This window comes from Engraulis encrasicolus, chromosome 13 (genome assembly GCF_034702125.1).
Source record: "Engraulis encrasicolus isolate BLACKSEA-1 chromosome 13, IST_EnEncr_1.0, whole genome shotgun sequence".
NCBI classification, from domain to species: Eukaryota; Metazoa; Chordata; class Actinopteri; order Clupeiformes; family Engraulidae; genus Engraulis; species Engraulis encrasicolus.
Genome location: NC_085869.1, coordinates 37,641,062 through 37,655,495, shown reverse-complemented (window position 1 = coordinate 37,655,495; position 14,434 = coordinate 37,641,062). Strand labels below are relative to the sequence as shown.

Genomic DNA, 14,434 nt, shown 5'->3' with positions numbered 1-14,434 from the left:
TGTTGTGCAGGTTACATACCTGTGCTGCATCCTGCAGCAGTGCCTATTTCTGTCTGCCCTGAGAAGAGTCTGGGAGAGTGTTTGTGTCTACCTGTGACAGAAGACTAAAAAGTGATATCTTCATGCTAAGACATCCATGAAGACTACGGTAAGACCAACCCTGTAAAACGTATCTTTTTTGTCTGTTCGCCAAAGCTGCTGTACATATTTTTCACCCAGATCTATAACCTAATTAGCCAAAATAGCATGCAAAAAAATAATGATGAACACACTCATAAGGTCCTATTCTCCTCAACACGACCTGCTTTTTGAATAGAGATACCCAAGAGATAAAATGTTTTCATGTTTTGTCTGTGTCTAGTTGCTGCAATCTGTGCTAGTTCTGTTGGTGAGATGGTTGTGTTAATAATTTGGTACGAAAAGCATCATTGTACAATTGTGTGTAGCTCTAAAGCAGACCGTGTTGGGTTTTGCAATGTAGGCTATCTACAGTTTTGCTCAATTGTTGGTGGGGTGTGTTGTATTTGTGTAAAGAGTTCTGCAAAAATAGCTTCAGTTACAAAGAAAAGAGCTATGTGATAAAAAAAAAAAAACTACAAGAAGCTTGTGAGGAGATTTTGCCTATTTGTTTGCTCTTAATTTCAAGAGAGCTTCCCTTGATAACAACCATGCTAAATCTCATCCTAAAACATTCCTCCAATAGCCTTGCTATGTCTGGGTACTTTTCCACACACACCCTGTAGGCCTATGTGGTGTAAGCTGTGATGCTGTAAAAGAGTCTTGCATCTGTATTGTAATGTTAAGACTGACGTGATCTATGTCTCCAAAGACTTCTGTGCAGCTAAAGTGGCTTATTTGTTTTTGTAAGTAGGCCATGCTTTATGTTACAGGCTTGTGTGCTTTAATAGTGGATATCATTACTGCAATGCACCACAGCACCCCCTAAAGCTGTAGCAGGTAATTATTTGACCTAAGGGCATTGAGTTTAGAATATTGACTTAAAGTGATGGTTCGGAGTAGATTCACCCTAATGCCATTTGATCCGTGACATCCATCTTATAGTCCACCTTAAGTGTTTCTGGCTTGGGCGAACATTAGCAGAGTTACCGAGTTATTGTATGGTTATTTCGTGTGTGTGTGTGTGTGTGTGTGTGTGTGTGTGTGTGTGTGTGTGTGTGTGTGTGTGTGTGTGTGTGTGTGTGTGTGTGTGCGTGCGTGCGTGCGTGCGTGCGTGTGTGCGTGCGTGCATGCATGTGTGTGTGTGTCCTCAGTGCTGACAAACATCCACTCACCAACTGACATCGACCATGATGGCGTCAGCGACCAAGTCGTTCTCGGAGGACGACTTGTCGTGCCCGGTGTGCTGTGACCTCTACAAGGATCCGCTGCTGCTGCCCTGCACCCACTCCATCTGCTCCGCCTGCCTCCACCGCTTCTGGGACTCCAGGGCCCCACAGACCCCGGAGTGCCCCGTCTGCCGATCACCCTGCCCGGGGGACAAGCACCCGCTCAACCTGGCCCTCCGCAACCTCTGCCTCTCCTTCCTGGACGGCCAGGGGCAGGGCCAGGGGCAAGGGGCAGAAGGGGGCACCAACAGCAGTGCTGGAGGTGCAGCAGGTAAGATATGTAATCGCATTACAGTCCATTACATTACACTACAAGACATTGGATTACAGTACGTTACCAGAATTGGGGGACCAAAGTGGGTGCTGGAGGTGTGGTGGCTTGTAGACCCAGGTGAAAAACCCATATACTTTAAGTGTACTTTTTTTGACCGTACTTAGTACAAAGTGTACTATTTTCGGCGATTTAAAGTGCGCTTCATTGCACTATCAGTGCGCTGAAGCACTACTAAAACAGTACTTCAGCACACTTGCAGCACACTGAGGATGCTAAATTGGCACCGCTTTTGGACAACTTTAAGTGCACTACAAGCATACTTTTGAAAGTATGCTCCAAACACGCTTTTCATGCATTCGTATGGCATTAAGAGTGTGCTTGAGTAGGCTACACTTCTTTAACATTTTATTGTTGCTAGAAGTTCAATAAAAGTATATTAACTTCATGCTTCTTTGGACTACATTGGAACATTTTAAGTCTGTAAAAAGTATATCATATTAAGTATTGTAAATATATAACAGGTATGCTTGAAGTATATTTACAGTACACTCCCAAGTACATGAAATAATATAAATGTAATACTACAATCAATGCTGGTCCTCAGAGCTTGTTCATTGCACACAGCCACATGTCACAGTAGTGATACAGTATGCATGCCTAGCACAGCTGACATTTACAATCATTGCATTGTTACAGAGATTCTAGATACACATTACACTTTATTTCAATTTTGTTCCACCTTCCTGCAGTTGATCACCTGAAATGATCACTAATGGTGACCCTGTATTCTTTGTTTAAACAACTAGTTCCAACTTACCTCCCACCATGATATCATGGGAAGTGTGAGCCTATATATACCAGAACATATACGTAACCATCATAATGACGGTGGGAACATGGTCATTTTTTGTGTACCACTTTAAAATTTTAAAATTCCTACAATAAACACAGAATATAACAATGAATAATATTTTCATGTAAACCAAAAATATTCCTTCAGGATAAATGGCTTTCTGTTTGAGAAATTTAGCTCCAAGAAGTGCATTGCATGATGGGACATGTATGATGGTGGATGATGGGTAAATGCACTTTGTGTAAGCACACTTTCAAGATATTTGGGTGAAGTACAATCATGGTGCACTTTAAAAGTGTACTTGCAATATGTTAAAGCAATTTACTTTAAAGTGCACTATAGAAAATCACACTTCAAAGACATTTGGGTGAAGTGTAATCATATTGCACTTTAAAAAGGTACAATTGCAATATGTTATTAAAAAATACACTTTTAGTAAGTTCACTATTAGAACACTATTAGCATATTCCTCTAAATACACTTTAGCCAAACATCTTCGAAGTCCACTTGAAGTATGGTTCGTTAAGTGTACTTTCTTTGAGAGCAACTTAATTACATCTAATTTTAAGTACACTTTAAATAAGCATATTGTAAACATACTTTTTCTTAGCACAAGAAGCACGAGTGCACTTTTAACATGCTAAGTACACTTCAGTCATGCTTTTATTGTACTAAATTGAACCACCTTTTCACCTGGGGAGGTAACACATCTATACAGTGTAGGCCTATATATGAATGGGATGTGACTCAGTAGCCTATACTCTATATAGGCGAGTAAAACGGTTTTACCCCAAGCAATTTGATAAAAAAGTTTTTTTCATTCTATTACTATTGGACATCCTAAATGACATACTTAAAATCTAGGAAAATCTGACTTTGGGAAATTGGGTATTTTTAACATGGCTGCCAGAGGCTTATAATAGTCTGGAGACACTACAGTTGAATAGGCCAACATTTTAAACTTTACCCGGTGATTAATCACATATATAAGTGTTCTGAAATGTTATGTTTAAATATGGTAATTACACTATATCTAAATGCACAAAATTTAAAAATGCAAAAACTGAAAATCTGAAAAAGATAGGCTCAAACATTTTTTTGTCTGTACAGTGATCCAAAAGATATCTTCAGAGGAGATTATGGACATCTCTTTTTGTTTCGTAGTACTGTATACTGTAAATAAAAATACTGCCATCACCCGTAGCCTCTTTGTGCAGATGGGCCAGCTAGCTTTTTTGAAAACATGCTTATTTTACACCTGTCTTTGATTTAAGTAATTGATTTTTATGTTTCCCAAGTTATTCCAGACATTATTTGAATCTAGTAATATCTCTTATCAGCTGTCCTCAACTCATAGCCTCTCCACAGGGGTGCCCCAAGGATCGGTGCTGGGGCTCCTATTTACCATGTACACCACCTCACTGGGTCATGTTATCTGTTCTCAAGGCCTCTTATACCACTGTTACACTGATAATGCACAGTTATACCTTTTATTTGAACGAAATGACACAGTCTGTGCACATATAGACTACACTGCTGGGCGAGTAAATCTATGGTTAAAAAAAAAAAACACCCAACCCCCAGAAACTTAATTGACATCTCTAAAGATATATTTTGGATCACTGTACACACAAAATAAAAATAAAGAATTTTGAGCCTGGGGTGGGTTTCTCGAATCCGACCAAAATTAGCCTTCGGATCAAGTAAGTCCGAACAAAGTCCGACACAACAACTAACCAACAACTGTGATTTCTCGAAACCCCCAGACCAACTTCGTCAGATGTAGGTACAAAGTAAGTCTGATGAAATTTCAACCAAGTAAGTTCAGACGCACAATTAAGTTGTCGGAAATGCTCGCAGCCGCGCACGCAGTCGCTTTAAGGCTAAGTAACTAACTGCTTTTCACATGCATTTTACAAAGACACAAAACGATGGCCCAATTTACACAGAGAGAGAAAGAAGGACACGATGCGCTGTGTTGTTTTCTGATCCCCCTGACTGCACTACTGACGGACACTTTGTGCGTTCTGGGCCATGGCGTTATTTGGAGTGTGCTGCTGAAACAACATTTGTTTTAACAGCAGCCTATTGGCCGGCTGCTTGTGACAGTCTTGTATTATAATAGAATTGAAATGAAAAGAAATATATTATGACTATAAATAAGAACTAACGGGAAGAAGTGTCCAGTTCTTGTCATCACGCTTGCCTTTCCGAGTGCCTTTCCATTACGGACTATTCCAACAGGCTATACAGTTGCATACTGTCCATTTTTGAACTTATTGTAGCCTACGATGTAGTTTGGCGTTCTTGTAGACTAAGGCATAGCCTACAATGTAAGGAAAATGAGAAGGATCACCGCACACTGGTGGCCTTTTTAAAATGTAGCCTGGCCTTTTTTTCTTAAAGGGACACTGTGCAGGAAATGGTCAAAAAAGGTACTGCAACTATGCTGCTCATTGAAACTAGGCTCCCTATTGCCAAATTTGATCCTTACATGGAAGTTTACTAAGTAATAAACAAATATTTTCTAGCATGGTCCAAGTACAGTCATTTTTGCAGCTAAAAATGGCTATTTTTGTAAATTCAAAATGGCGGACCATGGAGAAGATCCCCCTTTTCATGTATGAAAAGTGCAATTTTTTCAGTCATAATGAATACTTAGAATTTGATGGTGGTGGCAAGTATTCATGAAAAAGGTAACATTAGTGAATGGGCAGCATGAATTCTGGAAATAAACAGCTAAAAATCTCACACAGTGTCCCTTTAACATGTAGCCTATTTCCATGAAGCCTATGCTTATTGGACTTTAATCAAAAATATACTATTATTTCTGTCATGTGTTAAGATAGGTGAGTGATTAAAACTTGCTGCTTTTGGTGTGGGTTCAAATCCCGATTTTAATCAAACAGGGTTATTTTATTGGCGCCGCTTTAATTGATCGGAGCTCGTGAAGCACGATTGTGGAACATGGAATTTCCTACTATATTATTTGGACAATATTTTTCCCATATTTGAACGCTGTGTTGGTGTGGTTTTTTCAGCCCTGTTCGTAACATGACTAGACATTTTGTATACTATGGGTCAGAGGCTTGTGCACTTGGTGGCAGTAATCGATCAATGTTGCTTGAACTCTGCCTGAACCCGCCCCAAACCCATCAGCAAGAGTGACGTGCTTCCCAAAACAAAGGTGAACTAGCTAACCATGCTATTCATTCTTAATCCGACAGTAGTACTGACAAACAGCCCCTACTTCGTTTTCCAGAAACACCTGAGTCGTTCGCTTCAGCACCGGACGAACGACTAACTACATTACTTGTGAACATTGAGACTTTGTAAGTCCGAACGAAGTGTTCCAGAAACAGTTTTGTCACACCTGAGTCATTAGTTGCTAGGTAAGTTAGCAACTAAGCTTTCGAGAAACCTAGCCCTGGCTTCATCAGATTTTCAGTTTTTGCATTTTGAAATGTATCGCATATTCAATTAGATACAGTCTAATTACCATATTTAAACATCACATTTCAGAAAACTTGCAATATTTTCTTCCCTCATATATATGCAAGTAATCACTGGGTAAAGTTTTGTGGTGATATCTGCAAGTTAAAAATGTTGGCCTATTCACCTGTAGTGTCTCCAGACCATTATTATAAGCCTCTGTCAGCCATGTTGAAAATAGCCCATTTCCCAAAGTCAGATTTTCCTAGATTTTTAGTATGTCATTTAGCATACCCAATAGTAACAGAATTCATGAAAAAACCTTTTGTATCATTTTTTTAGGGGGCTTGGGTGCTTTTTCCATAGATTTACTCGCTTAATATGATGCAGCGTATATGAAAATGCAGGGTGGGTGGACTGAGGGAATGGGTGCTGAGGGTGCAGGGTGCTGGGTTCGGATCAGGTAAAGCCTTAACTGACATTACATTACATATAATTTGTACATTATATACCCATTACAAGACATTACATTACATTGCCAGACCTTATAACTCATGTAACTGTTTTATCACTGTCTATCCTCCAACTGATGTTTAAAGTCTGAAAGTGAATGTATAGAAAATCCAATAGATTTGCATTGTCAGCACTCAACACTTGGACAGGAATGGATATCCATTTGAAAATAGATGGTGACAAAACCATAAAATTATGTCGCTTGATTCTATTATAGTTTGACAATTATAATAAAATGAACATTCATATACATCTACTTTACAACGATTACAAGTAGGCTACACTTCTTTGGGACATCCTGTAATGTGATGTGATGTGATGTGATGTAATGCACGTATAGTATAATATAATGTAATATAATATAATATAATATAATATAATATAATATAATATAATATAATATAATAAAATGTAATATAATGTGATATTGTAATTTATTATAATGTGATGTTCAGCAGGGGAGCTGTGTAGTCTTCATGGTGAGAAGCTGAAGCTGTTTTGTCTGAACGATAAGCAGCCGGCATGTGTAGTGTGCCGCGACTCCAACAAACACACACACCACATCTTCATACCCGCCGACGAGGCCGGACCACAACTCAAGGTAACACACACACACACACACACACACACACACACACACACACATACATACACGCGCACACACACACTTTTCATATCGGCCAACAAAGCTATACCAAAGCTACAGGTAACACACACACATGCACACATACACGCATGCATCTATTACAGAATGTCTGTTGCATGTTCCTTGTTTCTGTCAGGGTATTTTTTTAGCTACACATCTGTGTCACGGCAACATACTTCACATTCTGAGATCCATACATACTCACAGTGTCTCTTTCTGTCACACACAGTCATAGACGCACACGCACGCACGCACGCACGCACGCACGCACACACGCACAAAGAAACATACACACACACACACACAGACACAAACACAAACACAAACACACACACACACACACACACACACACACACACACACACACACACACACACACACACACACACACACACACAGGTGTAACATGCGATTGTGTCCACTAGGAGGCAGTGCGTCTGAATCTGGAGCCGTTGAGGAGGAAGCTGAAGACCTTTGAGGAGCAAAAAACAATGCTGGACGACTGCGCTCTCCACATCAGAGTGAGAAGAGCGTGCACACACACACACACATAAACACACACACACACACAAATGTGTGTAACCTTCCACGTGTGTGCACAGCCGCACACACACAGCTACAGTACACACGCACACATCTACACCTACATCTACACCTACAAACCCCAACTCCGATGAAGTTGGGACGTTTGGTAAACAGTGAATAAAATCAAAATGCTATCATTTTCAAAACATTCAATCTATTCATTAGATGGAGAATAGTGAAAAGACAACATATTAAGTGTTAAAACCGAGAAAAAATATTGTTTTGGGGGACATATGTACTCATTTCTAATTTGATAAATCCAACACGTCTCAAAAGAGTTGGGACAGGGATCAGTGAAATTTAGTAAACATCCAAATAAGATAAAACAACAAAGAAGAACATTTCAAAATGAATTGTATTTACGGACAATATAGGTGTCCAGGTATAAGATCATCACAGAGAGGCTGAGTCACTCAGAAATAAAGATGCAAAGGGAATAATTACCATAGTTATTACATACATTTTTGAATTCCCTTTGATTTAGCACGATTGAGTGTATATAAGACATATTTTTGTTAATAAAATCATTGTATAGGTTCATGACATCATGAAATATATATTTGCTGTAGTCTCACTCTAGCACTCCAGGAATTAGAGCTATTGAAAATGTACCATATTAAGAATGTTTAATGCATGAAAATGATACAGGGGTGTAACATTCTCCTAAGCACCTGAGCTCACTTGAAATAGACCCAGAAGACATGGGAAACTGTCCTTTGCTTACAGAAGTCAGCAGAAGTTGTAGAAGTCCATTCTTTTTGACAATAATAGAGCATTGCACATCCTGTGCTACAGTGAAAATGGACCATCCAACTTGTGTTAGTGCTAGCTTCAAAAGTCAGCCTCCATGATGGCATGCGGGTGCAGTAGTGCATTGGTTAAGATGTTCTCACTCATCTGTAGAGTTAAATACAGTGCTGAATGGTATAAATGGGTTTTAAACAGCATGAAAAGCCACTCATGCATTATATTTTGAAGGGAGATCTTCGATTACTGCCACATAGTAAGGTCAAATTGCATTATCTACTATGTTTTAACAGTTTGGCTCCATCATAAGGACCAGCAGGTGATAAAATGGTGGGTTTTTGGTCAAGACCTGTCACACTGTAAGCACTACAGAAAGGAAAACATTGCAAAACATGACAAGGAATACACCCACCATTTAAGCTGGTGAAATCATGTCCAAGATAGGAATTAACACTGTTTTTTTATATAAAATCATCTCATCGGTTAATGTATTTAACTGTTAAGTGTTGTCTTTTGTTTTGTTTTTAGTCTTCCTCGACATTTGCTGCCATTTATTGTCCCCGTCCCAACTCTTTTGAGACGTGTTGGATTTATCAAAATAGAAATGAGTACATATGTCCCCCAAAACAATCTTTTTTCTCGGTTTTAACACTTAATATGTTGTCTTTTCACTATTCTCCATCTAATGAATAGATTGAATGTTTTGAAAATGATAGCATTTTAATTTTATTCACTGTTTACCAAACGTCCCAACTTCATCGGAGTTGGGGTTTGTACACACACACACACACACACACACACACACACACACACACACACACACACACACACACACACACACACACACACACACACACACACACACACACACACACACACACACACACACACACACACACACACACACACACACACACACACACACACACACACACACACACACACACACTTGTGCGCAGGTGCCTTACGCTATAATGGTTTAATTAGAGTCATGTGGAGGCCATGTGGGGTGTCGAGAGGCAGCAATGTGGGCTTCAGATGCTGAATGCTCTGATCTGCACTCCATCTGCTTACTAGGCCACACCTGCATTAAGCTAGCTAACACAAACCTGCAGTTTACCTAATGTCACAGGTCTGCTGTATACCGTCTGTATTGGGAAATGTATTTTCACTTACTGACTACTGTTCTTGTTTCTTATATTTTTCTAATCATTGTGCAGTGTTTTCTGAAATTATTTGCTTGATCAAGATTTTCTGCCTCACACCTGCACCTGTATTCCTGAAGCCTTCTGCACAAGGACTCTCTTGAACTTCTTTCACTTATTTCACCCTCCAGGTACAGGCAGAGAAAACAGAGGCTCAGATCAGAGAGGACTTTGAGAAGCTTCACCTGTTCCTCCGAGACGAAGAGACAGCCAGGATAGCTGCACTGAGGGAGGAAGAGGTGCAGAGGAGTCGGGTGATGAAGGAGAAGATTGAGAAGATGACCAAGGATGTCCTGTCCATCTCCTTCAAGATCAGCACCATAGAGGAAGCACTGAGGGCTAATGACGTCCTATTCCTGCAGGTGAGGTTACTGTGTGTGTGTGTGCGTGCGTGCCTGCGTGTGTGTGTGTGTGTGTGTGTGTATATGTGTATGTTTGTGTGTCTATTACTTTCATAATAAAAAATCCAGTGTGCATTATTACAGTTTTTCTCGATTGGTTTGGCTAATTTCTTGAAACTGAGATGACGTACCCATAACCATTGGGTCATTTGGCCAAACATTCTTACACTTCTGCACACCAGTTCAGATAGCTAGCAAAATGTCATATACCTCCTAAAACAGCTAATTCTTGCATCAGCACTAAACCTTCTCCCACATAAATAGTCAGTACCATAAAATGGCATATATCCTTCTCAATTGCTTTGGCTCATTTACATTCATTTAGTCCTGTCAAAATAAACTGAATGGTTCAGCATAACTATGCAATGAGAAATGCAATTCTGTTGTGGGACACTGAAAGTTGGTTTGGGGATTTGTCCGTATTGTTTTGAGAATGTCATCTCAGTTTTGAGAAATTATCCAAACCAATCGAGAAAAACTTTAACAATACATTTCAAGGACGGATATAAAGTGTCTGTCTTATACTTGTTTTTTTATTCTTTGTCTTCAGAACTACAAGAACACTCTGGACAGGTGAGTGTCTCTCTCTCTCTCTCTCTCTCTCTCTCTCTCTCTCTCTCTCTCTCTCTCTCTCTCTCTCTCTCTCTGACCGATGACTGTTATTCCAGGGCCCAGTGTACACTGCAGGATCCAGAGAGGCTTTCAGGAGCTCTGATCAATGTGGCAAAGCACCTGGGCAACCTGAAGTTCAGAGTCTGGGAGAAGATGCAAGGGATTGCTCAATACAGTAAGTACAGGCACGCACGCACGCACACACACACACACACACACACACACACACACACACACACACACACACACACACACACACACACACACACACACACACACACACACACACACACACACACACACACGCACACACGCACACACGCACACACGCACACACGCACACACAACCCAGGTCAAACCCACACCAGGGATGCTCGACCTTAGCTCTCTGCTGACCCCAATACCTGTTGCTGTCCACATAGTCTGTACTAAACCCATATGTAACCCAGTATCTAATCCATGTCCAATATCTACCCAATAACTAACCCGTGTAATCCATAACCCATAAATAGCTAATAACCAACCCATATCTAACCCATATGACCTATATATCTCTGCCTGTGTCTGTGCAGCTCCAGTGGTCCTGAACCCCAATACGCCCCACCCCCACTTTATTCCCTCTGCTGCATACATATCTAACCCATGTCTAACTCATACCCCTATCTCTTCATCCCTGTAACCCATCTCTACCCATATCTATAATCTACGCTCAAGTAACTACATTGTTTTAAATGTCCCCATGATGAAAACAGAATTTGGTAAAACTGCTTTTATCCATTGTGCCTCAACTGCATGGAATGAGATTCAGAAATCACTTAAGCTTGCTGTTTTTATGTCTGTAGATGAGTTTAAATCATATCTTAATAAAACTTTCAAAGCTGTGTGCTGTGTGCACTTGCTTTTAATCTTGTAATCTCCTTCTAATCTTGTTTTGTGTTAATTATTTTATTGTTTATTGCGTAATTTTATCTCTACACCTATTTTGATCCTTTCTGTTTTGTCTGTGTCCTGTCTGTGATAATGTAATGTGTTCTGCTGCCTTGGCCAGGGCTCACTTGAAAAAGAGATTTCTATCTCAATGTGAGTTTTTTCCCTGGTTAAATAAAGGTAATAATAATAATAATAATAATAATGAAATCTAACCCCAAACTCTCCCCTGTGCAACTCCAGTGGTCCTGAACCCCAATACGCCCCACCCCCACTTTATTCCCTCTGCTGCACACATATCTAACCCATGTCTAACTCATACCCCTAACTCTTCATCCCTGTAACCCATCTCTACCCATATCTATAATCTACGCTCAAGTAACCCCATCTTTACCCATATCTAACCCACACCTCTCCCCTGTGCAGCTCCAGTGATCCTGGACCCGAACACAGCACACCCCCACCTCCTGCTGTCCCCTGACCTGCTGAGTGTGCATGCCATTGGGGAGAGGCAGCCCCTGCCCCCCATCCCCCAACGCCCAGACCTGGACCCCAGCATACTGGGACACCAAGCACTGGGACCAGGGATGCACAGGTACAGTTGTGTGTGTGTGTGTGTGCGTGCGTGCCAGGCTTGTACGAAATTCCGAATGGAAAGAATTTCAATTCAAAGTAATGCCATAATACAAACACTAGGTGGTGGTGTTCTATGTACATTCAATGGGTGGTGTAGCTTAAATTCAAAGAAATTCAAGGTAATGGCACCACCTAGTGTTCGTATTATGCCATTATTTTGAATTGAAATTCTTTCCATTCGGAATTTCGTACAAGCCTGGTGCGTGCGTGCGTGCGCGTGTGTGCGCACGCGTGTGTGTATTTGCTGAAATGTGTAAGTGTGACATATTACGTGTATATGATGAACACTTTCTGCTTCTTCGCTCCACTCTTTCTCCACCCTCTTCTCTTTCCTCCCCTCTCTTCGTCTCTCTTCTCCTCTCCTGTAGTTGGGAGGTTGAGGTCCCCAGCCAGGGAGACTGGCTGCTGGGGGTGTTGTCAGAGTCTGCCCAGAGGAGAGGTGACGTGCACGGGCGTGCTGGGGCCTGGTACCTGGGGCACATGGGGGGCACCTACAGCTCCAGCGCCACTCCCCAACCCCCGACCCTGCTCACCCTGCCACAGCCGCCCCGCACTGTGCGCATCCAGCTGGACTGGGACAAGGGAAAGGTGTCCTTCTCCGACCCCGAGCACAACACCCACCTCCACACGTTCAGGCACGCCTTCGCAGAGAGGCTGTTTCCATACTTCAACGTTGGGCTCTCGCCTCTCAGGATCCTGCCCACCAAGACAGACGTGGAATCACACAGCCCCACACACACTCTGGCTAATGCTCCTGCGCCGCAAACACATGCACCACTGCAGAGGAGGACGGAGAAGAGGATCACAGACAAGTTCAGACGCAAGAGCTCCTCATCTAGTACACTCACTGAGTAGATAGATAGGTGGATAGACAGACAGACAGACAGACAGACAGACAGACAGACAGACAGACAGACAGACAGACAGACAGATAGATAGATAGATAGATAGATAGATAGATAGATAGATAGATAGATAGATAGATAGATAGATAGATAGATAGATAGATAGATAGATAGATAGATAGATAGATAGATAGAGTTCCTCATCTAATGCACTCACTCAGTAGATACAGTAGATAGATAGTTTAAATGGCGGACCCCAAACCCTGGCGTTCTACCAATAGTTCAATCAGAGAACCTTTAGGGATTCCCTTACAATGGCAACTAAAGACCTTCAAAGTACCGTGTAAAGTGTAGCCTTTATTCTACAACTGTTGCTGTTCTTGTCTGACAATGGGGCGGTGATGGCTCAGTTGGTAGAGGCGCCTGTTTGAAAACCTAAAAGTTGAAGGTTCAAGCGCCGCTCTGTCCGACCCCATCTATGTGTCCTTGCGCAAGTTACGTGACCCCAATTTGCTGCTGAGGGCAGGGTGGTAACCTGAGTGGCAGACACTGATACCAGTGTGTGGTTGTAAGTGTGAATGGATCAAGGACAGGGATACATGTGAAGTGCTTGGAGTGCTCAAAGGCTTTGTGGAAAAGGACTATATAAATGCAGTCCATTTACAAGTGGTGAGCGTGGTCTGAGTTGTCCACACTATGTAGTAATTGCTGATTATCTTCTGTTTTTCTTACCATTTTATCTTGTATCCTGTATCTGGGCAAATATGGTGTCATGTTAACAACACAACGTAATCACAGATATATGAGGGTAGCTAATTTGGTTGTATGAACACACACTGTACTTACCATGCTTTTAATAATAAAAAATATTCCTTTACATTCAGATATTACATAAACGTTTTCATAATTTTATTTTGCACTGTTGCAGGATTGAGCCACCTCAGCTAATTCTGCAGCGTTGTAATGTAATGTCATGTGTAGGCCAATGCCTTGTTTGTAAAGGGCTACTAACCTGACAGTACAATGACAGCGGTGTTAGTTGCAAGAGAACACTGCAATGTCCTTGGCTTTAAAAAAAAAAGTTTTGTTGACAACCTCACTGGCATAGGGGATTCTGGGTCAATTGGGGGCCCAAGTGAAAATCTGAAGGGATTAACAGTTGAAACAAATCACCACTACTGTCGTTTAAATTATGAGCTGCTTGGGGGGGCCCAAGCAGCTGCCTGTCTAGGCCCCTCTGCTTACTGGGAATGCCCATTAAAAAATAAAGGCAACCAAATGTACTGTATGTATATTATGTAATCTAGTCACACGAAACAGGTCAGTGGGCCTTGATGCTATAAAAAGCCCATAGCCCCAAATGTATGGGGAGCCACCAGTAGCATCTGGAATGCACAGAATGTACAGACTAA

At 41.4% G+C, this 14,434-nt stretch overlaps 1 protein-coding gene across 2 annotated transcripts; it reads left to right on the top strand.

Annotated features, from left to right (window-relative positions):
- The first annotated feature begins 58 nt into the window (after positions 1-58).
- Positions 59-13,077, top strand: LOC134461097 (E3 ubiquitin-protein ligase TRIM35-like). Of its 2 annotated transcripts, none has more exons than XM_063213864.1 (9): positions 59-148; positions 1,272-1,617; positions 6,877-7,019; positions 7,490-7,585; positions 9,733-9,963; positions 10,553-10,575; positions 10,671-10,789; positions 11,968-12,136; positions 12,546-13,077. In XM_063213864.1, the coding sequence occupies exons 2-9, from the start codon at positions 1,308-1,310 to the stop codon at positions 13,030-13,032; spliced, it is 1,578 nt and encodes a 525-aa protein (XP_063069934.1). In that variant the 5' UTR covers positions 59-148; positions 1,272-1,307; the 3' UTR covers positions 13,033-13,077. The 2 variants fall into 2 exon arrangements, with proteins under 2 accessions (XP_063069934.1, XP_063069933.1); XM_063213863.1 differs by having other exon boundaries at positions 6,874-7,019.
- Positions 13,078-14,434: the final 1,357 nt, after the last annotated feature.